General features: G+C 29.2%; 1 protein-coding gene across 1 annotated transcript in view; it reads right to left on the bottom strand.

The window, feature by feature from the left end:
* The window catches only part of kst (spectrin beta chain, non-erythrocytic 5 kst), a 96,169-nt gene that overhangs the window by 37,980 nt on the left and 32,576 nt on the right, over window positions 1-25,613 (bottom strand). Inside the window, 26 exon segments of the mRNA XM_067262933.1 lie at window positions 1,465-1,581; window positions 1,678-1,878; window positions 1,978-2,164; window positions 3,062-3,192; window positions 3,263-3,526; window positions 5,433-5,579; window positions 5,824-5,947; window positions 6,031-6,170; window positions 6,943-7,020; window positions 7,149-7,308; window positions 9,972-10,099; window positions 12,364-12,441; window positions 12,524-12,605; window positions 13,509-13,573; window positions 13,648-13,774; window positions 14,043-14,102; window positions 14,194-14,324; window positions 16,194-16,256; window positions 16,332-16,418; window positions 16,586-16,692; window positions 17,828-18,050; window positions 22,900-23,094; window positions 23,239-23,355; window positions 23,447-23,542; window positions 23,620-23,820; window positions 23,953-24,130. Of these exon segments, the coding sequence (XP_067119034.1) occupies window positions 1,465-1,581; window positions 1,678-1,878; window positions 1,978-2,164; window positions 3,062-3,192; window positions 3,263-3,526; window positions 5,433-5,579; window positions 5,824-5,947; window positions 6,031-6,170; window positions 6,943-7,020; window positions 7,149-7,308; window positions 9,972-10,099; window positions 12,364-12,441; window positions 12,524-12,605; window positions 13,509-13,573; window positions 13,648-13,774; window positions 14,043-14,102; window positions 14,194-14,324; window positions 16,194-16,256; window positions 16,332-16,418; window positions 16,586-16,692; window positions 17,828-18,050; window positions 22,900-23,094; window positions 23,239-23,355; window positions 23,447-23,542; window positions 23,620-23,820; window positions 23,953-24,130 (3,487 nt within the window).

Below are 25,613 nucleotides of genomic sequence, written 5' to 3'. Positions count from 1 at the left end.
CTATAGTAAGCAGCGCTATAACAAGGGTCCACTGTATTATTATTATTTATTACAAGAACTCATAAAAGGCAATGCCAATTAGGCAAAATGAACTTCCCCACATTAAGAATAGAAAAACATCTAAGTAAAAATGAGAATAAAAGCAATATGATAACAATAAAAGGGCAATAAAAATAGATTATAATACATGTAAAGTTTTCATACAATGTCATTTGTATTTACAATAATCATGAAATGTATTCATTAAATTATATATGGTAATTTACATTTCATTATACTATTATTACTAAGCTAAAATTAGCAACATTTGTCAGATATAATCATTCATTTTTATAACACTTAAAAGAAGGGTTTTTGGACGAATGAAATGTTATGTCCTTCGAATCTGACATTCACCTGAGTTCAAGAATTACTCAGATGATTTTATTCCTACATATTTTATATTTATATTTTATTTATATGCATTTCGGATTGGAGTTTTTGCCAATCTCTCTTCGGCGAAGAGAGATTGGCAAAATCTGCGATTGTACCTTTACCTTTACAATCTGCGATTGTACCTTTACTAAATTTGAAGGGCATAACTTTTCATTTTATTCATCCAAAAACCCCTCTTTTAAGTGGTTATAAAAGTGAATCATTACACAATGTTGATATTTATGAACAATGATCATAGACATTGTATGATTAATTATGCAACACTTAACTATAATATAACTATAAAACTTGTATGATATATGAACAGAGGTAATATTTATAAAGATGTAATGATACTATCATCTGTTGTTTAATTAATAATTAAATAAAATTTAGTAACATTTGAAAAATGAATCACATGAGTGCAATGCAACTTACATCATCTAAACATTCTGAATTAGATCTTTATCAGATAAACATAAGATATAACTAAATTAATCAAACAATTTACTTTTTTGATTGTAAATATTATAAGAGTTACTTACTTATAATAACTTATAATTACTTATAATAAATCAAAACTAAACTAGGATTATATATGTTTTTTTAATTCTTATATCTGAAAAAAAACTAAACTGTGATTATTGTACAGGTGTTATTCTATGTCATTTACAGTGAACTCCCATATAACATGCTTCCTTATAATACAACAAAAAAATTGCAACTAGTACTCATATAAAATTCTAATTTTGTCATCCAGGGGTGTATAGGTCTTCTTCTTTGACTTCTAGGCGTAGATTAGGATTAAACTTGCTTAAAATCATCTAATAATGTATGTCTCGATAACACAATTTCCTATAATGCAGATTGAATCTCTCACATTGTACAGGACTCCACACTGTATTTAACTTAATTTTACTTTATATAATAACATCTTTAATTTTAATTTTATTGTTTTCTATTACTATATTATTATTTCTTAAAAACTTTAATGAAATAAAAATTGTTATTAACTTATTGATTAAAAATTTTTAAAATTTATTTTCTTACTTTCTGTTTTGTTAGAAGTTTTACTGCAGCATCCTCATCTTTGCCATAATCATCACTTGTTAATGTATCTCTCTTTTCATTCATCCACGATTCAATTTCTACCGTTTCCGACAAAAACTGAAACAAATTATTTAAAAAGTTTTTAGATTTTCAAAATATTTGATTAATGTATTAACTTGTAAAACTTTCATTATTAAACCTATTTATACATACCAATTGCATTTTTAGAGAAAGTTCTAATTTCTTTTTCCGTTGGGTAACTAAATTTAATAAATTGTTCCAACTATCATTTAATTCATTGCACATTTCTTTTATAGAAGATGCTGCGACATGCTTTTGATCAATTAACATTTGGCCAGAAGCAAATGTTTTATCAATCATTACTTGATGACCTTGAACTTCTCTTTCAAGTTTCTGTAATTAAAAATTTATTCGTCATTCTGTTCCTTTAAATTAAAAAAATTTTTTTTAAATGAACAGAATGACGTATTTATTGTGTATTAATAAACTAACTTGATGTTTTTTATATAAATTTTGTGCATCAATAAGGTTTTGGCCCAAATCTTCCGACGACGCTGCAGGCAAATGTTCTCTTATCCACTGCATTTCAGTGTCCACTTCAAAATTAAACTGGTGAAATTTAAGCGATTCTTCTAACTTGTATCGACGATTTTCAGCAGGACCTTTTAGTTTATTAAGTCTGCGGGACACAAATATTTGTTGTTCTTTTATAGATACCAATATATTTTAGTAAAAATATTTTGTAGAAATTATGTTTTAATTAAAGAAAAACATTAATATTTTAAAATACTGTATATATTCGAGTCAAAAATCTTGTGTATTTCGAATGTTTATGGTATAAATCATTTTAATATTTTATTTATATCATATTTATTATTATTAAAGTTTAATAACTCTTTAAAAAAGGCTAATATCCTACATATCAATAATAAAAAAAATATTTTAAATGAATTTTATTATTTTTATTACAACTTTACTTAATGCTTCAATGGAAAATGTACATAAACTTGTTTTTCATAAAGCATTAAACTAAAAATATCAGAAAAAAAATTATTGTAAAAGTATAATTATAAAAAGAACTCAATTAATTAAAAATATAGCATATTAGGCTGCAATTTGAAAAAATTGTAACCCAATAAATTTCCACTGTGTCCATCGTCTGTCTGCTGTCCTTCCTTAATCTTGAGAACAGTGTTAGATAGATGAAAGTCAAGACCAGATATGGAAAGCTTAGGGGCAGGAGGTCCAATTAACTATACACAAATTCCTGGTCTAGATAGTTTTGATGTGATTTTAATAAAAAATTTTTCCCTTAATGAAGTTAGATAGATGACAGAATGACTCTTGTTTTCAGGAAAAGTATGACATACAGAGACAAGACACAGCTAATTTGAGATTGAGAGCATATATTTTAAATTAAATAAGTTAAAAATATGACTGTCACAATGCAGGGCTACAATTTGTAATGTCACAATAATTTTTGCTCATTATTTCTTTATTTTTATTATATTTAAAGAAAAAATATCTTTTAAATATCTTAAATAAGATTATTTAAACATGAAGTAAAACTCTTTACCTTGTATTTACAATTTTTGTAGCCTTAATTATGTTAAGGGCATCAAAATGGCCTTGTTTTGCCATATCTTCCCCAAGTCTTACTAACTCTTGAACTTTTATCTCCCACAATGTAAGTTCATTTTCCACTATCTGGAATGAAATTATCATCATATTATAGTTTAAGATATTTATTTTTAAAATAAAAAACTTCTTAACGTACTTGATGTTTCTTTAGTAATTGCTTAACGCTACGTAAATCATGACCCATGTCTTCTGAAGCAAACAGAGCCTCTAGTTCATCTAACTTTGTTCGAGCATCCTCCAATGTTCTGTTATAGGTGTGCTGAGCAACCGCCTGACGTAACTTTTGACCTTTATCTTCGGAACGGGCACAAAGTTCCTGCCACTGTGTATTTAATTGTTGTAAATGGGCATCAATTTTTTCGGAAGCATAGTGACCGGAAACGATTAAGTTTTGACCGTCCTTGATAACAGAAATAAAAATTAATTTATTAATTTTGTTAGTTATTAAATTAAGATTATAATAACAGACAAAAAACATCAAAACACAGGATTTTCATATATATGTTATTTCAAGTTACAAGAGAATGAATTCTTCAAAAAACTTTATAAGTTATAGTAATTAAATGAGAATGTAGAAAAAAAACTTCCTTGATTAAACAGAATTTAAATAATCAAAATATCTTAAATTTATTACAAGACAAAAAATAAAATTTTAAATTACAGTAATCTGATATTTATAAAATCTTAAAATACTTTGTGAAGATTCTATATTTGAGTTTATTTCTCTATGATTTCCCAGGAAATCTGATATTTAAATTTCTCTTGAAATAAATTGTAATTGAGGAATTAATGATATTTCTCTCATTAATTCCTCTTATTTTAATATTAAATGCTTACCTTCAAATATTAGAAATTACATTTCAATGTGAAGAAGCATAAAAATAAACTACTCCCTATAACAAATCTATCCCTAATGCTCTTCTTAAGTCATTTTCCCTTTAATTATTATCAACACTCGCACTAATGGTTTTCAATTTTTCTTTTAATATGGACCCTAGCTTAAAATTTAATAAATTTTATAATACTTCATGAATAGTATAGTAGTAGGGATCAACTGCTTTTCTACCTAATTTATGTAAACTTTTCGTCAGCTTGTAAATGAAATTTATGATCTAACCGACCGAAAATAACTTTTTTCCTAGTTTTCAGTTTGTCTTTCTTATACTTATTCCACTTTAGAATTATTTTTCTATTCAATTTTTTTATTCAGTCTCAACTGACTATTAAACATCATAAACTAAATGCCTAGTTTATTGATATTTAACTTACTACCTTTAAGCTATTTCACTCATTGCTTTTTGCTCCTTCACTTATAGTTTACTTACAGAAATATTTTCCTAGTTAATAATCAGTGGTGCATTACACACCTTCACAAAACCCAGACAAATCTGAATTAGGGGTCCAGGTACAGTGTTGACTTCAGACATTTTTCTTTGGGGGAATGTTTTGAGGGAAATATTTTCTTATAAAAAATTGGTTTGGAGACTGTTGGTGGGGGCCCAGGCAATTGCCATTTTTGCTCATAAAATAACATGCCACTGTTAATAATGTAAACTTTATGATATAATATAAATATTTATCATAAATTCTGATAAAATATAAATAATATATTATTATTTAATATGTACTTAAAGAAATTTAAAAATGATATTCTTTTTTCTTCCTCTGTCAACATCTTTACATTCAAAATTAATTATCAATAATATTCATTTTATCTAAATGTTTGTACAGATGATATCTTGTGAGCATTGATGAGCTTTACTCCATATAAACCAATTACTCAATAAATAATAACATTTTATCATATAACTTGTATCTGACAAGGATATTTGCATAAAATTTGCATAATGCAATTTGCATAAAAAAAATCTATTACATTTATCAGGGAGGCAATCTCTGTGAAATGCCATTGATAATTCCCAACCTTTTCTTATGAGATTATCATCAGCCATAAAGTTAACTGGGGTAGCTGAACAGAACATCTTTATTCAACATGTCTGCTGGACGAACAAAAGGGCAAAAAAGTGGGTCAGTGTGTAATGGTCGTACAATATATAAGAATTTGCCACTACTGAAATGCCCCATGGTGGTCAAATATAACAGTAAGCATAATTAAACCCATTAACAATAAGTCGCATCATAATATTTTGATGAAAACTTTTTAATTTCATTAGAAAATTCTTAATTATATTATATTGATGCATTTAAAATTTAATAATTATTACCATAATGCCATAAAAAATAAAGTTTAACAGTTGTTTTTATACGTTAACTTCTCTAATTATTACAACAAACATTTTACTTACAGAATTAATCGAATCTAATCTTTTCTCATTTGCTTTCAATTCGGCTTCAAAAGCTTCATGGCGTTGCAATTTTCTTTCCAAATTTGTAAGATCTCTGTATGATTCATCTGAAGCAGTCTTTAATTTTTCTTGTATCCATGCAGTCAACTGAAAATTTAAATTAATCTTCTAATATCTTACTGATAATAATTTATAGTAAAATTATATAATTTCTACCATACCACAAATAGTTTCGATTATTAATGTTTATATTGTTTTTTCTATACTTAAAAAATATATATATTAATAAACTTTGCAAAGAAAAAAATTAATATTAAATACCTCAAATATACTTATTTGTATTCTTTATTAGCAAAAAATTATAAATTTTTAAAACTTTAAATTCTAATACCTCATTTGCATCTGCTCTGAATTCTTGATAAGCATGAGAAGCCAAGAGAATTTGTTTTCTCTGATGAGCCTTTTCTTTAACGGACTGTCTTCTAGATAATACCTGATGACGTCTTTCACCAATGCTGTAAAATTACCAATATTTATGATTATTGTAGATGTAAATAATTTAGAAAAATTACATCACATGAATTATATTGCAACTAACTATTTGCTATCATAATGTTTTGCAGCAATAAGTTTGTCAGCCATCTCACTAAACAATCGTAATCTTTCGTCTTGAGCTAGAAGTGTGTTGATAAAATTTTCGTGTCGTTTCAATAAAGCTTCAACATCGTCAAGAGTTGTCTGTTTAAATTTTAAAAAATTATATTAAGAGATCAGTTTTATATTTTTATTCTTAATTTATGGAGAAATATATAAAAAATTAATATTGCAAATTGAAATTAAAAATTTTCTATTAAGAAAACAAAAAACTACTAATGTTATAGTTGGTATTACACAGGGTGTTTCCCTCAGACATCCCTAGTTTTATGGATTATTAATTTTGGGAAAAGAAATATGAGTACAGTGCTGTAGACAATGATAACAGAAAGTGCATCTGAAACAGTTAGTTGCTACATTAAATCAGCACATTTTCACAAATATTTCTAATGATATCTGGTTTGTAATTAATTTTAGTTGTTGTCCAAGCTAGCATGTTAGAAGTCACTTTATTAATGGCATCCATGATTCTTGTATGCAGGATTTTTGGCACTTTTATAGCATACACATGATCCTTAACATGCCCACAAGGAAAAAGTTCAAACAGATAATGTCAGGCAATTGGGTGGATCAAGAAATGAGCCTTAATAATCTACACCATGTAGCAGTGAAGGTCCAAATTGCCACTGTGTAGCAGCAGGACCCTTTCAAATATAAGCATGTTAAACTTGGGGTATTGATCAACATTACCCAGCATGTTTTATTTACATATCTGAACAAATGGATTTTATAGAACAGTTTTAAACTAGAGGAATTCAAGGGGAACACCCTGTATCATAAATAAATCAAATATTTTAAAATAGAATTTTATTTACATTATTAGTAATAACAATTTAAATTATGAAAAATTACATACACCTAAATCTTCAAATTCTAAAAATGTACTATGACTGTTTGTTATACTATCATTTTGATCTGCTTCTCTGTTGAATAACTGAAACATAAAAATTGAACAATATAAAACTCAAATAATATACAAATAATTTTTAATACACGTTTATAAAGTGTTTTAAAATGATTTTAATTTGAAACTGCAAAAATGCCAAATATAAAAGACATTACTTGTAAATCCACACATTGTCTTAGCCAATCTCCTTTTTCCTGCCAACCTCTATGAATTGCCTGTTGTTCCTCTTGCAATTCTATTATTGTGTTGCAAATTTCTTTGGATTCTGGATTCTTTCGTAACAACTTTTTTCCTAATTCTTGAATATCATCAAATCTAGAAAATTTAAATTAATTATTATTACAATTATATAGATTTTTGTTAGCTGTAAATATTCTTCAATCAGGTTTTCAAAAATCTGATAATTCTGGTGGCCAAATACTACCAGAAAATTTCATTTGGCTACCAAAAGTTATATGTGGTACCAGTGGACTATGGGTATTTGTTTAAGGAATTAGTTGTATGATATGTGAAAAAAACTATAAACAAGCAAAATTTATTTAAACGTTATTAGTAAGTACTTATTACAATTTAATTTAGTTTGTTTTTTAAACCCATAAACTCAAACGAGCTAAAATTATTAATTTTGAAAGGATTAGATTAAATTACAAAATAAAGATTTTAAAAAAGGAAGTTATGTAATTAAATTTACTGCACATTTAAAAGTTTAAAATAAGATACATCAGCATATAAAATTTTTTGATTATAAGTCTCACCAATATAAAATATAAATGTGAAAACTGAAATATCGGTTTAAATTTTCACAGAAATTAAGGGTATGAAGGAAAATTGTGTTCCAAACAGTTTTTTTAGGTATACTACTATTTTAGATACATAATTATGAATTTTTACTAAGAAGTAGAACTCATTGTGTGCAGTGTTACCAAATATTTTTCTTCCGAGTGCTTTTGATGAATGTATTTTCATCGTCTTCGGACGAATAAGAGATTTTTATATCAAACCTGAACCTTTGAAACAGAAAAGAACACATATAAATTTAAATAAAATGATTTTTTTTTTTTGGACGACATTCAATATGAATCTGCTATGATTTTCAAATACGTACGATGTTACAAATGTGATGTAATACGGCACATGCATGGTACTGCTTCCTGTCAGTGGTGTGACAGATGATGTGAATTGCCATTTAATCATTTGTATAGGACGATTCATATGATGGGCAGTTCCAGAGTAGGTGTGTTGCAGTTTCCAAGGTTGTTATGTATAGTGACTTCCATATAAAGAAGAGCTTTTGGTCGCTGCAGGTTCTGAGTATAGTAGAGTGGGCCCGTAATGGGTTGTAATTCGTGTTGTGCACCCTTCTTGTAAGTTCAGTGTTGCACCTTCCTTTTGCCACATCATCCTGGTGTTCGGTCAAGCAGGTAGCCAACATTCTTGCTGTGTCCCCAATGTATCTCGTATTATTTCCCGTTACGGATTTTCTAATGGAACCACATAAATTCCTGACTTCTCAAAGATGGAGAACTTGTCTTGGTCATTGCAGAGGTGTCTGAGCAAGCTAGGTAATGGAGAAAGGGGCAGGAGCAGACCATGTTGTCTAAACATGTGGCAAATTCTTAGAGAAAGCAGACTGAGGTAGGGTAATGCTGGTTGTACAAGCGTAACTTCCCTTCTGTTAGTTAACGTGGTGTTTGGAAACAGTGTCTTCTTGACTCTGTTGAGTACATGTGTGTACTTAGCACGTGAGAAACCTGCTGCACGTACCGCTAAGTTAATGTTGTTTAATTCACTGTTTATAAGCTCTTGGGTTGATGGCAGCAAGAATGCTCTTCTCAGTAGGGCAGCGATGGTTGCATCAACATAACGTGCAGGCTGGAATGCATTTGCTGGGATGATGTATGGTAGCATATTAAACTTGTGTTGAACCGAGAATAGTAGTGTTTCCGAGGATCTATGTATGCACAGATCTAAGAAAGCTATAGCTGCATTACTTTCTTTTTCCCACATAAACTTGATGGAGGGATATATATTAAAGACATGTTGAATGAAGGTACAAAAGGTTCCATTGGTGCCCTTCCAGGCTATCAGAATATCATCCACATAATGTAAATAGAATAGTGGGTAAAGGATGGCGAGGGGGAAATCCAACATTCTATGTTTGATTTCTCTCATGACGAGCTCTGCTAGGATGGCAGATAAAGGAGAACTCATGGGGACTCATTGTTTTTTGTAAATAAATCTTTTGATTGAAACAAAAATAATTGTATTCAGTGATGAAAAACAGCACATCACATATATCCAATATCTGCTGAGCACTAAAGCTCTTCCTAAGGAGTAGCAAATTGACCAGCATTACAGCTTCAAATGTTGGCACCAAAGGATACAAGGCCACCACAAGCACCTACACCTTCTATAAACTAGATGTTTATAGAAGGTTTCATACCATAACCATTTCATTTTAACATCAATTAATATTTTCTACTGTTAGACTAAAGAATGATATTAATTGATGACTTATTCATATTATTATTAATGAAATATTATAATAAAAATTTATAGGATAAGTTTAACTTGCGGCTAATATATAATCATATCAGTTAGTAGATTTAAGTGAAAGTTAATTTTATATTCATCCCGGTGTAGTAAGAAATTCAGAAAGTTATATTATATAATCTTTATAATCATAGTTTAGATATGTTTTATAAGATGGAAAAGAAAAACAGTAATTGCTGTTAGTGCTTAACTATGGTTAACTTACTTGTTTTATTGCAATCATGGTATTGCAATAGATACTTAAATATGCATATCACAAATACTGATTGAAAAGATACCATATTTACCATATGCCCATTTTCCCAAAGGTAACACATTTATATTAAAAATTAATATATGATACTGTTTATGTATGGTATATATTCATCAACTAGATATAACTACAAGTATTAAATTGAAAATATTCAGAAAAGATTTATTCATACTCATCAACTTGAGCTCTTATTTCATCTCCCAAATCTTGATGTTTTTTAAGTAAATTTTCAGTTGTAACTACATCTCTGGCAGGTTCATCACTATTTAAGGCTTGTTTCACATTTCCAACCCATGTCAACTATATTTAAAAACATTCAAATTATACCTATTAATATATTTATTATTATTATTTTTGCTGTTTTAATAAAACAAACAGGAATATTTAGTATTACAAACAGGTGTAGCATTAAAGATACATATCAGTTAATAAAAAATGGATAAATAAATATTATAATACAAAGTTCATATGATTATTATATTTTTTGAATAAGAATTATTGAAAATCTAATAACAGCATGTAATATTAAATACAGCAGAAACTTGATTATCCAAAACTCTGGATTATCTGAAATGGTTTAAATAAAACTAGAACATGTAGTGTTATATATATCATATAGTATAATACACAGATACCAAACTCTGCATGTAACTGAAAATTATTGTCATTTATTGATTGTAGTACCACAAAGCTAAGTCACATGTACAGTACAAACATTACATTAGATTTTGAGTAAATCAATTTACTTTCAAACACTCAAATACAGCAATTGCATTACAGTATTTCTAGTTCATAAAACTTTAAGTGCACAGGTGCACAGTGCTTAATGCATCCAAAACACAAAAACAAACAAGTTTTTTGACTGTCCAAAATTTTGTTTATCCGAAAGACCCTCTGGTTCCATCAAGTTTGGATAATCACGTTTCCCTTATAGTTAATTTATGATGATAATTGTCATCAAAGTATTTGTAGTTAGAATAGTATAAAGTATTGAATTAAAAACAAAAAAAGGAAATACAGCCAATTCTGTTTTTACATGATAGCTACATATGTGAAAAATTTATGTAAAAACAATATTGTCCATATAGAAAAATGGAAGCTTGGTTCCAGACCTTAAAAACCAGTAAAAACAGTAAATAAACCCATTAATATAATAAGAGGTAAATAAAATATTTCAATATTAATTAATAAATTGGAAAAACTTATATAATATAAATTTATTAAATTCTGCTGATTTTGCACATATTTTATTTTTCATTTGTCTTTAAATAAACACCAAACTACCTCTAGCTTTCAACATAAAAGACATATAAAAACTATTCTATACTGAAAGAAATCAGAAGAGATGCAAATTCACACTACTGAGTATTAAAATTCCACATGAAGTCAGATCACAGAATAACCTGGTCTCTGTATTACTGTAATGCAATTAGAATATCCAACAGCACAGTAAGACATTAGATTTTGTTCTGTAATTGACTTGTTTGTTGTCGCGTGAGCTCATAAGAATTACATCTGAAAACTTTTAGTATTCAAATACCTAGAACAAGTTCTCAGGAACATGTTTGAGAACTTTTTAGAATAAAATAGTTCTCAATTTTTTCATTTAAACATTTTCATCTTTATATAACAACCTGTATGCAACTCAATACACTTGGTATGCTTGGTACTCTCATTTTTAGTTGGAATCATACTGGATTAAACATAGTAATAAAATTTTTCTTATGTATGTAATAAAAGTGATTTTTAGTTATTAATGATGTAAACACAAACAAAATACACAGTAGACCCCCCTATAACATGGGTTCATATAAGAAGAATTCGTATAACATGGCGAAAAAATTGCAATCGCGTTCGTATAACATACTAAAAGAGGCTCGTATAACACAGTAAAAGAATGAGACAGATTGTTATGGCCGACTCGTGTCTTGACAGGACTGGTCAAATCTGGACCAATAGTGGACATAGCACACATCGTTGAGTTTAAACACGCAGAAGACCTACTAAAAAACATTTATTATTTAACAGCCATAAAAATTATATTTCTATTAATGATGTCTCTAAAGTTCAGCAAATTTTTTGCAGAAAGAATAACTTATCAAAAAACGTGTCCGCCATTCGATGAGCCACTCCGTGACGAAAACAAGCTTATGCAATGGCGTCTTCAAACAGTGAGCATTTGGTACGTATTCCTACAATTTTTTGTTTATAGAATAGTTTATATGGATTATTCCCAAAAAATTATACGTGTTTTGGAAATGTTTGAGTCAAATTAGTCTAGAATCAATTAATTTTATGGGAAAAAACCTTTCAAACAGCCATATCCCCTAAACTGCACAATTGCCGGGCTGTGAATGGCTCATGTATTTGTAAAATGTAAGTGACTCGAGCAACACGGAATTCATATAACATGGAACATATCTACCGTGTTAAAGGGGGTCTACTGTATTTACATTACATAGAAAATCAAAATGTTAATATTAATATCAGTTTATTAAATTAAAATTATATGAATAATTATATATTTTGAATTTATTTTATTTAAAAAAATTTAAATTCCATACCAAACTTTTTGTACTGTTTTTGAAAATCTGTAATCCCATAGAATCATCTAATCTTGCTCTTCTTTCTGCAGCCTTGGCCTATTTTTTATGTATAAAATATAATATAACATATTAAAGCTATTTAAAACTGGATTTTAATGAGTTTAGATTTCCAATTTACCTTAACTTTGTCCCACATTTCTTGCAATTGCTTTTGTCTGGCTGCAACATTTGCTGTTTCGTTTGGATACGACGCTTTTACTCTAATAAATTAATAAATATTTTTACATTAAAAAATTATTAAATGAAATTCTAAGTAATTTACAACAAACAATTTGAAGATAAATAAGTATAATTTATTATTAAACATATTTAAACAATATAATTTATTTTGAATTGAATATTTTTCATTATGTTAGTATTATAAACAAAACGTCAATGTTATAAAAACATATTTTTAAGAACTAACATTACATATTCTACTTGTTTTAACTTTTTAGTACTTTATTTATTTTATATATAATATTTTACACTCTGGAATGAAATTAATTTTTTATTTTAATTAAAATAAATTTCTATCTTTTTATTAATTTTAATTTCTAATGTGTCTCTGGCATTATAGGGTTAGAGTAGTTAGGATTAGGTGCTGACATCTTAGATGTTATATAAACAAACTTAAGTGACTTAGCTATCAGCCTCCCAAGATGATTCATTTGTGTGTCTCCTGACAATGAGTTTGGTTGCCTGAGAATGCTTGAGAAAAGATGTTATCAAAGTGAACTCCAATAAAATAGACATTTTGTTATTGTTATATTTATATTTTTAAAGAATATGGAGTTGTTTCTCATTATTTATAATGAATACATTTAAGTACAAATATCAACATCTCAAACCCAGTAGTTATATTAAAGCCAAATGACTGCCAGATTATATCGGACTATATTACTACTAGTAGTAAAATAGCCTGATATAATCCAGCATTCGTTTGGTTTTAACATTTAAGTACCTAATTTTTAATTGCATCTAAGTCAAATATTATTCAAAAACCATAGATGTCTTCATAAACAATTTTTTAGTAATAGATTATAGAAAAATATTGGTATTCAGTTTACTATAATTGTTAAAATCATTTCTAATCTATAATAAATGTTATGTTCGGGACTTACGAATCAGCCAATAAATTTACTCGATTAAATTTTTCTCCAACTGGGGCAAGTTCTCTTTCTAAATTCTGTTTAAAAATTTTTTAAATTAAATTTTATGTAAAATAAAATAAAATAAAATTTTTTATTTTGATAAACTTACTTGATGTTTTCTTTGTAATGCTTGTACTGTTTTCATGTCGCGTCCTAAATCATCAACATCCATTTTGTTCAATTTTTCCATCATCCATTCATAGGCATCGTCACATGTCCGATTAAATAATTCAACACTAAATAATGCAACAACATATACATTAATTTTATTATATTGTTGAAACTAGTTTTAATTGGAAATGTTTCAGAAAAATTAAACTTAAAAAGTTTTTCCTCGGGTTTAGACTAATTACTACAAAGAGTAATTCATTCTTCACATCAAATAAAAATGTATAATGTATAAAATAAGTCAAATATTATTCAAAAATTGAATATGTCTGATTATATTTACAATACAACTTATATAAAATATTTTTATATAATTAAAGCTTAACGAAAACTTGCCTTGTTGCACCTTCTAAACTTCTTTCTTTATCTATCTTTAATTTATTTAATTTACTCCACCTAAAATTTATATGTATTTTAATTAAATTCTCAAATCATTTGATCAAAATTATTTGGAAAAAGTTAATTTTAATTTTATATAAATTAATACCGATCATGGATTTGTTTCTGTCTTGTTTTAATAGCATTAAGTTGGCTATGATGATTCTGTACAAATTCATTAACCATACAATCAATATCATCAATTCTTCTACAACTAGCAGAAAGATCTGTAAGGAAATTCTAAAAAAAACAAAAAATAAATAAATTGGAATAAATAAAATAAAATAATTGTAAGACAAATAAAAAACTGAATATATAATAAAAATATTTTCAAACATATTATGTACAGGTATTCCTTGATTAATGCAGTTAATTAATCCCGCAATGCTACCACATATATGAAAATCATGTAAATCAAATACGTTGGTACCTCGGTATTCGATCAAACAATCATGACCCACTAGAACAAATTTCTGGTTAATAAGAAAAATAGCAAATTCTCCAACACCTTATTTGCCAAGAAAAACATATCTATGTTAAGTAAAGACAGTAATTAAAACCATATTAATTAAAATTTCTGCTGCAATTAATTTCACATATTAATCAAATCCTGTGTAAGCAGTGGCGTGCGGTGACATTTGATGATAGCTAAGTTGTTGTGGCCAACTTGGCAACAGTTCACCACATCCCCAGATTTAGTCTTTTGTCTCCCTCTCCAGTACATTCTTATCATGTGCATTGTACTGGTGCCAGTCCTTGTACTCGAGTTCCAAATAAAATTATTTTATTTTTTAAGATCTGTGATTATTTGGTCTAAAACCCAAACTGTGTTTCCATAAAAAATTTTAAACAAATACTGGAAATGACAAAAATAAACAGTTTATTTATTTTTATTCTAAAATAGATAATTTACACGAAACAAAGATATAAGAACTTGTTTTTATTATTTTTTATAAACTAACTCTATTTGACGATTTTGTCCGCAAAGTCGTTAATTACTTTATCATAAAAATCACTTGTTGTTGATTCCATCAAAGTATTTAAAAGCTCTTTTTCTATTGAAAGCAATGCTAGTGACGACAATCTTTCCCATGACCAAGTGTTCCTTGCAAATGTATCAATTCGCTTCGTGGTTGAAAAACTGCACTCAACAAACACACTTGTAGATGGTACCATAAAAATTAATGATATTAAATCATATAATTCTTTTAGTACATCTTTTTCAGATCGTCATTAATTATATGTTTTATGTCCAAGAGTGAATTGACAATTTAGTCTGGACACAAATATAAATATTGCAATTCACTACATAATTTAGATAAATCAAAAAATTCTCCATAAAATTTACTTAATTTAAAGAATTAAAACATGCTTCAGAAAACTGTTTTCATAATATTTAAAATTATTAACATCAAAAGTGTAAAAAATTCTAAAGATTTATGTCTGAAAATCTGTCAATATAATTATAATTAAAAGAAAATTATAATTAAATATAGCTTTGTAAAGAAACGTACAGAAAAATAACAAAATATTCTTTACTTTAAAATCTTAAAACAATGCACTTAGTTAAATAGCTCCGTACAAGTGGCTAATGGATAGAATCATTGGAAGCATTATATGATATTTTGGTGTGTAGCATCCACGAGTTAAACCACATGAGGTTGGTGCTCTGTAAAGTGAATGCGCAAATGCATATAATCTAGCTGCTTTACACCATTCAATATTTTTGCTGTGGAAGCTATCCCGTATTCGACAATACAGCGCTTCCATTGCAAATATGCATATGCAAATTTATATTCGAATATACAATAGCAATCGTGTCATTGTTTTTCACATGTATAGAAATTTGTAATAAAATACATAATGTGGTTATAATAAAATAATAATTTTAAGTAATTCAAGGTACATTAAAATATAAAATATTCGCACAATATGTATTTATATTTTAGGAAATACAAGGGAAGCGGCACTTCCACAGCTTCCACAAACAGCATGCCACTGTCTGTAAGCAAGAAATACTTGTACTATGTAATGTATAATTTTAAATAAATATATTGGCATATGTTAACTGTCAGCAAGAACAAAGAATAAACTTAAAGTATGACAAACCTCAAACTTTTTCTTCATTACTTCTACACTATCATTAGGATCTTCTGTAGTTAACATTTTTTCCTATAAAGTTTATAAAAATAATTATTTAATTTATTTTTCCTTCGAATATCTAGTTTTAAAATATTTTATTATTACCTTATCTTTCATCCAAGCTTCAAAATCATCACATTCTCTATAAAAACCAAAAAGACATATTGCATCTTCTAAATATAAACGTCTCTCCTAAATAATGAAAATAACTTTTACTAATATATTTTATATATAGTTTAAAGAATATAATAAGTGACATTAAATCATTAACAACATAGGTACAATCATTACATTCTCTATTTAAATAATAATTATTTTTAATTTATTACTTTAATTGAAAGTGATAATATTAATATTACCTGTGACAATTTAACAAGATGTTCATAAGCTACATTGATTACATTCTGACGTTCTTTTACATTTTCTCCTTCTTCGGGTTTACTAGATGATCTGGATAATGTTCTTTCTATCAAATAAACAAAATAATAATATGTAATAATTATTGTTGTTCATTTATTAAAATAATATATTGACATTTTCATAAAAGAATAGTTTTTGGATTAATGTAGCATAATACTAATTTAAGGACTGAATTTATATTAGCTGAGAATATTCAGATCAAAGTAAAAACTATCTGTTGATATTAAATAAATAATTAAATATAAAAAAGTATAAACAAAAAATTTATATACAGTATATACATATATATATATGTATACAATTTCATTTAAACATTTTTGTAAATTATATAAATTCATTCAAATATGCTAAGGCAAAATCTACTTCCAATTCATTAAAGTACTTTTGTATAAATTATATTTACATTTTTACATCATTTTAAAGCATATTTGGATATAGATGAGCCCTATTACATCAATTTTACTCTTTAATTTCATTTAAAGTAATTAGAAACAAAAATGCACACAATTTCATTCTTGCCTTAATGGCACTCTGTCCTGCAATTCTGGCTATTGTGCTTACTCTCATGAGCCCATACAATATAAAAATGCTTCTGAAAATAACTGAGTTGAGATTTTTCTATTCATCCCAATTAGTTTTTAATTTTTATTAATTTCTGGTTATTTTTTAATTTTGTTATTAACAGTATATTTTATATATATACATGTAATATAAACTACAGTATAGCGTCGATAAGTGGAACGTCGGTAAGTGGAATGGCCGGAAAGTGGAACGATTTTCAGTCGGACTGTGTCGTGCTGAATCGAATGTTTTTGATACTAAATTTACTTCTAAAGTATAATTTTCATGTTTTTTATATTCTTTAATATATTTATTTTGTTTGTACAAAATGCAGAAATAATTTTTAACGATACGATAGCCTCAATGATTATTATAAAAATTTTCGTTAGGCTTAAAATTGACGAAAATTCAACACGAAGCGACACGCAACGGAGAAAAATTCAACAGGAAGCGATACGCAACGGAGAAAAATTTGAACATCGGACAGGTTAATGTATTTTTTTGTACAAAGTCAGAAACTGGAACAAATCATTAACTGGAAGGACCCCAGTCCCCAATTGGTTCCACTTTTCGACGCTCTACTGTACTTGTCAATTTTAAATAAATAGTTATTGACATACTTATCTCAGGAGATTTATCTTTTTTCCTCTTAATGACTTTCTTTTTTAATACAGTCTTCTTGACTCGTTGTTTCTCAGGAACTTTTACTGGTTGTTTTACAACTTTTCTTACTATTTTCGGCTCAACCAATTTGACATAATTTGCAGGAACAAAACCATCTTGTCCATTTGCTTTTCTGACATTCCACCAATCAGCATTTGTTTCATGAATTAATATCATTATCTGAAATTATTATTATGGATATATAATTTAAGTAATTCAAATTATAAAATATGATTAAATATTTATATATAATTTTGTTTAATTAACATTAATTTTAAATTAAACACTAATAGTAAAATATCTTTATTAAATAATGAAATATATAAATAAAATATAAAAATCAATAAATTGAAATGTCACCTACTAATTATGTTTGTTTATATTTAGCTTTCATTATAGAATATATTATTAAAGATTTAAAGTATATTACCGTATATATATAATTACAGAAGAGTAGTATTTAATTGAAAAATATATATTAACTAGCTGGTTACATCTGGCTTTGCCCAGGTTTATAAAGTATTTGTAGCAGTAACTGTTACACTCAGTGTTATTAATTGTAAATTTGAAAAATGTATGTGGTAAACATTATCAGAATGCCTATAAACTATGTGGAAAGTACTTTTATGTTCTCAGAAATAGTGAGTTTATAGAAAAATTATTAACATTAGTTTGGTTTATTTAGTTTCGGCAATGCGACACACGAAGATCTGCCAAAGGAGATGACTTGTGGGAAGACTTTTATGTGAAGCTGGCCCCCTATTTAGATGTTACTAATGTAAAGAAAACTCAGAAAACTCCATGTGGTTGGCCTATTGGCAAGGTGCAAACCCATGATCAATGTTCAGTGGTTTTATCTATTTGACCACTGATGGACACTTATTAGAATTAAGGAAGTACCATTCAGAAATGAAAAAACCTGAGTTGTTAGATGTAGAAAGTTAAATATTTATACAGTTTTCACAGAGTAACACTTTCGACTTCAAGCAGGCAAGTGATTTGTGCTACCCATTGCAGTAATTAAATAAATATATTTGTTTTTCAAATTATATCCTTTTCAACTATGGCAAGGGAAGACTTTTTATTGTATAGTCTTTGTTTGTTAACATATCTTCTTCACACACACACCGGGGTATATATTAAATAATTACAACTTACTTGAGCCTGTGACCAGTGTGAAAATAATCAATTCAAATTAACAAGCGTTTTCCGGACGCCTTCCGTGTCCTTCTTCAGGTTAAAACTGCTGGATTCTATTTTTTATACAACACCGTTCCGAACTTTTAAGAACAAATTCGAACGATGTTAGTTCGATTGCGTGATGACCATCGCGCATGCGCTGTATCCGTCGTGTTCCATGTTGTTCTGAATCGTTTTTCTCTTGCATTTAGATATTCTCGCATTGTACTCTTTTTAATCTTGAGGTTACATGACTTCATGTGTCATCGGACCCAAACAAATCTTCAGGCATCCTCTTGTAATAAAGCTTGCCAAGCAAGCGAAAGAGCTATCTCCTCACGTGAATTAATGCATGTCGTTTTAGTTTGCGCTTTATGAATCTCTATCGCTTCTAGCCATTTAAGGTGTTCTATCCGGGTTGTTTTGGTTATTAGTGTGGCTCCCGCAAAGTCCACATTAATGCCCGGTTCAGAAGCGTACACTGCGAATGACGTGGTAGCTCTGTTATATCTTATATCCGCCTTGTGTTCTTTAACTCTGACTTCCATCAAGCGTTTCATTGATCCTATGTAGATCAGATCCCTATTAAATCTCTCGTCCCTTATCGGGATTCGGTATACGCCCGCCATTCTATTTGGATCAGATGGGTCCTTTCCATTACGTAACAAACTGTATATAGTTGGGCCTCTCCTGTAAGCAATGGTTACCTTACGTCTCTTTGCGATAGATTTGTAAATGGATTTCAAGGTCGGGTTGTATGTGAGGGGTATTCTCTCCACCTCCGTACCTTGGTTGTTACCTTGTGCCACTGTAGGTGTGTTTTGGCTCATTCATGTTTTTTGGCGTTCCGACATTCTTGAAATAATGTTGTGGTAGCCGTGTATATCCACAATCTTCTCAATGTGGCTCAACTCATTCCTAAGTGCTTGTTGAGTGGATGAGTGCGTGTATGCCCATCTTACCAACGATCTAAATGCTGCTATTTTGTATTGGATCGGGTCGCAAGAGTCACTCGGGATGTATGTGGGGCTTGCACATTGTTTGCGATACACCGAGGTATGGATGTTGTGTGAGTCAATCCTGATATCCACATCCAAAAAATGTACATTGGCATCACTGTGTTGCTCAACTTCAATTGACAGACCATATGTGATATCATTCATCTTTTCTACGAATTGTGCCAAGTTCGGTGTTGTCTTCCATACGATAATGATGTCATCTACATAATGTCTATATAATAGAATATCATTCATGAATCCAGGGAGTGTTTTGGATTCGAGTTGTCTCACCACTAACTCACACAAGTCCCCAGACAACGGACTGCACATCAGGACACCCCTCGATTGTGTGTATGTTATATTTTTGAATTGAAACATCGACTCATAACATATGAGGTGTGCTAATTCCAACACATTCTGGTGGAGGGCTGTGTCATTTACTTTCGTAAACAGGAAGTCTCGAAGTGCGCAAAACACGGTGGTATCTTGATGGAAAGATACAACGATTTAAAATCTAACACCGTTATGTAAGCTGGGGAGGTAATCTGTTTTAACTGATTGATTAATTCTTCTGGATTAGAGATGGTGAACTGATATCCACTTATGTGTGGAACAATTATGTTGTGGATCGCTTTTTCCAACTTACGGGTGGGAGCCTTGGCTTTATCTACAACTGGACGAAACTGTTGGCCTTCTTTGTGCGTTTTCGCAAACGCAAATAATTTGGGTACGTCTGGGGTATCCATTGTGATGTTCTTTAGTTCTATCTTCTTGGCCAATTTCGAACACGATAATCTCTTAACCCGTGATGTAGTTTTTCTACCCAGTTACTTCCAACTTCATTGCATTGTGTTGCGTCTATGTATTCTTGCAGCCCTTTCTCGTATGTTTCCTTTTTCATGATTACTATGTTCTTGGTTTTGTCTGCTCTGGTGATTGTAACATTGTTCAGATGTGCCCATCTAACTGTGCATTTGATATTTTCTCTCAGATCCAGAAGTTCCTTGGAGTTTCTGTTGTTTTTAATTTTGAGTGTGGCTACCCATCTATAGTATTCTTTTTGAGTGTCGGTGAGGCCTCTTATCAATAGCTCTAAATCCAGTATCGTGGATGTGAAGGTCTCTCTATTAGGACGTGCCAGTGCGAATGTTGGCCCAAACTTGAGAATATCCTTGACAAATCCAGGGATTTGTAAATTATCCCACACTACGTACGAACATTGGTGTTGTCTCTGGCCTTTAGGTATTTGGAACCTTAAAATCCAATTCAGTTTCTTGCTGTAATGCTTTCTTAGATTCGTTCGAAGTCTATCAGCCATGTTTATGATTCTATTATTTTCCATTTCCAAAATGCAGGGGTCCTGTTGGAATAACGTGTTTTCAATCCATATTAGTTTCGTTAGACTGGAAAATACTAAATTTTTGGTCTTCTTTATGGCCCTGTTCAAACACATCCATCTGACTTTCTTCCTTATGTGCTCATTGCCTGGCGGTAGGTGGATGCAGAATATTGTCATTGGGAACACTCCATTTCTCTTGCATGTGGTCAGGAAATCCAGCCTTTCTCTTGCCTTAGTTAGGCCGGAAATTGTGTTAAAAGAAAAAAATGTAAAATTTGTTAAGGTCAACAGTAAACAGATCAAGTTGTATAAGTGTCGAGTTGGCGACACCAGATTCTGACGTTGATGCTCACAAAGAGTAGTGAGAAAAACAAAATTTTAGATAAAGAAAATTTAAAAAGGAAAATATTAAAAATTTAAGACGCAGTTTAGAAAGCAAAACGAAACTAGAAAAATTTTTAGAATGAGCATGGGTGTCATTGTCACCAATTAAATGTGATCAGAGTCTAAAAGATGGTGTCGGGTAGACCATCTCTAGCTGACCTTTCCCGCACCCTAAACAGAGCTCCATTTACACCTGGAGACAGGTGGGAGACCAATTGGGAAGTGAGGAGAAGAAGGTTTAAAGGTTTAACCAATTAGCAATGATTCGATCCTGAGAAAATTATAAAACCTCCAATGCCAAGGACAAAAAAAGAGCTTCCTCTCTAGAATACATCTGTTGTGATCATCACCCTCTTCCATTTTTGTTTTGTGCTTCAGCTCGCCGCTATTTTGTGCTTCTTCTCTTATCGAAAATTGACTCGACATCGCCCTGGGGCACCACCAGCATTAAAAAAGAAAAGGGAAAAGAACTCGTGAAGACTTGTAAACCAAACTTCAGACTTCCAAACATTGACTTAATTGTGTAAGCATTATCTCCTAAATAAACGGTTTCCTTGTGAAACACTTGTCTTTTCTGCCTCCTCAAAGCCGCCACTCACATATGGATAGACCTTAGTCCATCCCGACGGTTGGGAATAAAAAAAAAACCCCATTTCAGCAAACTTACACTAGGAGTGTACAACAAACAAACATTTTCATATATATAACTGTGTGTATATATATTTCAATTAAATACTATTCTTATATAATAATATAAAATAATCAATGTAAAAATAAAATGGAGTAAATATTTAATGAATTAAGAACTATAGATTTGTAAAATTAAATCAGTTTACATCTTTTTATAAAAAGTTAGTTAAAACAATAAAAGAAATGAATTAATGAAAAATTTAAATAATCTATTTAAAATATCTTAAGAAAATAACTTTAGGATTTTCTATTACAACTGACTAATGATTTTTGGCTACATTTATTTATATTTTCCTAAAATTAAATTTATATACATTAGAACTAGAAAAATGTACACTTGTAAATTGATAAAAAGAATTTATCAACAGCTTACATTATATAACTAAACTTCTTATATTATCATTTAATGTCAAGAAGCATGTTAAATTTCTAATATTACCTCTCCCCTCTGTATTTCCATTCCATGACCTGAAAAAGGATAGAGTGCACGAACTTGTGGAATTTTCCTTTCGTCGATGACATCACGAAGAACCTCCTTTTCAACTATTTCATCAACAAATTCTTCAGTTGGAACCATGACAACTTCTTCAATCCATTCATCTACTTCAGGCTCTTCAACAAATGAATCCACTGGCTGTAGATTATATAATTTTATGTAACGTTTTTACTAAAGAAAATTTCTTGATTAAATATAACTAAATGTGTTTTAAATATAATAATTGTGATAAATTATAAAACAATAATATTTGAAACCATTAATTTTAATAAATATGCTTACATATAATATTGAAATTCCTAATTCTATCATTCTTTGTGCTTGATCATTGAGTCTTTTTATATCTGAATCATACGCTTTTATTTCACTTTCTAAACGACTGTGACGTTGAAGAAGTGCCTTTAAAATGAATTAAAATCAATTAGGTTTTCTGTATGAAAATTAAATCAAAAATTGATTTAGATAAATTGAAAATATAAATTATTCATACTTGAGCACTTGGTTCGTCTTTTCCGTAATCTTTGCTGGAAACTAATTGTCGTTTCTCTCGTATCCAGGATTCTGCTTCGTTGGCATCGGCATGATACTGTAGTTAATGGAAAGTTATTGAATATCAGATAACAACAATATATTTTTAATAAAAAAATTTCAAAAATATTTTACCTGATAAGCTTCAGAAGCATCCTCTAATTGTTTATTTTTTACAGCCCATAATTCATGTAAATATTCCCATTGGCTTTTTAAATCATCAATTCTTCTTCTTACATCTTGTTTCTCGGGATGATTATTATTTATTAATTTTTCTCCAGCTTCTGATACTTTCTGAGCTCTAGGTAACCTTGTTTTAATTTCTGCTTCTAATGCCTATCCAAAACATTTGAAATTATTTAGTATTTTTAAAGAAATTTAAAATAGAATAGTAAAACTTATTTTGTAATTTAAGTGGTTTCTATTGTGTTTTTAAATTTTAATTAACAGTTATTTCTAAAAATTTACCTTGTGTTTTTGTTGTAATGAAAGAGCTCCTTGAAGATCTCTTCCTGGTACAACAGCTTTACAAATCCGTTGCCTTTCTATCACCCATGCCTCTTCTTCCTCGTGATCTTGAACAAATTGAAAATAGACTCTGGATTCCTCTAGTTTATCTTTTCGGGCTTTTGCTAATTGTAAAAGACTAAGAGAAAGTTATCATATTAATAAAAAAGTAAAAGAAAATTGATTATAATAATTTAATTTAATATGTTTTGCTTAATTACAAGTTAATATAAATTATATCTTAATTCATCAAAGCTATATTAAAATAAACATAAACAGTATATGAACATTTAAAAAACTGACTTCTTCTGATAGTTATATTAGTCTATTTTAATAATTTATACTTGTATTTTATATGAAGGATGTTTTTCTTTAACATTCATCCAGGTGCAAAAGAGATCTTTTCAACATTGTGCAAGTATATGCATATGGTACATTAGTTCCATTGCAATATTTATAGTAAAATAAATTATCATAATAAATAAGTTCATTCATTCAAAAAAGGAACATGTGTAAATTGTACTGTAGTTCTGTGGCAATATGCAAATTTTTCAAATGTAAGAACAGGATGCAAATTAAAATTCAATTCTGACAAATCATGTAGTAGTACAAATTTTCAATATCCGTATTAAAGAGCCAACATCATGCAGTCTGCTGATTGGTACAGAACTGTGGCAATGCCGTATAACCGTAAATACTTCTGTAAAATGATTATTCTTTATGAGGATAGGAGAAGAAATGCATGAGAAGCAGCACAAACAGTTTCCAGCTGCACCAAGACTTACACTTATGACAAGTCTGAATATAATATACTGCTTGATACAAACTAGTAGTACAATCAAAGGTAATGATCCAGGTTGTCCTTATCTTCACAGTGTTAAAGTATTGGCATATTTTCAGGCATATTCACAGACAAGCATAAATAAAGCAGCAAGACAAAGTGAATTACAGCAAACACAAATACATCAAATTTTACATTGTTTTAGCTTGCACTCATTCAACTGCAATCTGCAACAGGCAAGTATGCAGGGGATGGTAAACAGCAATTTGACTGGTGCAACATAATGCTAAATTTATGCAGATCACACCATGACTGTTTGAGCACACTGAAATCCATATTGCAAGCAAATATACAACACCAGATGCATTTTACACTAAACATCTGATGTGGAATCTGGAATGAACAACTTCTTGGTCCCATATTCATCAATGGCATCCTGACTACTGATTGATGTCTTAATATCCTATACATGATAGTGGACAAATGGCTGGACAACTTACTTTAGAGCAATTGCAGAATATTTGGTATCAGAAGGATACTGTGATTCCTGGACAGACATGCATCAGTGGGTCATTTTTGTATTGCTGCTGAAAGTGATTCTTTTGAACACACATTATAGCAAAATAAAGTTAATTGTTTTTGATTAATTTATGCAATGTTGATTTTATCCTTTATAGTCAGATTTTTTGTACATTATGATAAATCTTAAATTGATTCCCCTCCATTATCCTTGTGGTCAGAAAAAATGGAAAAATTTATAAACCGTATTTTACGGACTATAAGACGCACCTTAATTTTTAAGCAATTTATTAAAAAAATACCTATAAGATGCTACAGACTA

The sequence above is a fragment of the Centruroides vittatus genome, unplaced genomic scaffold (assembly GCF_030686945.1).
Source record: "Centruroides vittatus isolate TY-2023 unplaced genomic scaffold, ASM3068694v2 contig_165, whole genome shotgun sequence".
Taxonomy (NCBI): Eukaryota; Metazoa; Arthropoda; class Arachnida; order Scorpiones; family Buthidae; genus Centruroides; species Centruroides vittatus.
This window is presented reverse-complemented; position numbering and strand designations above follow the sequence as displayed.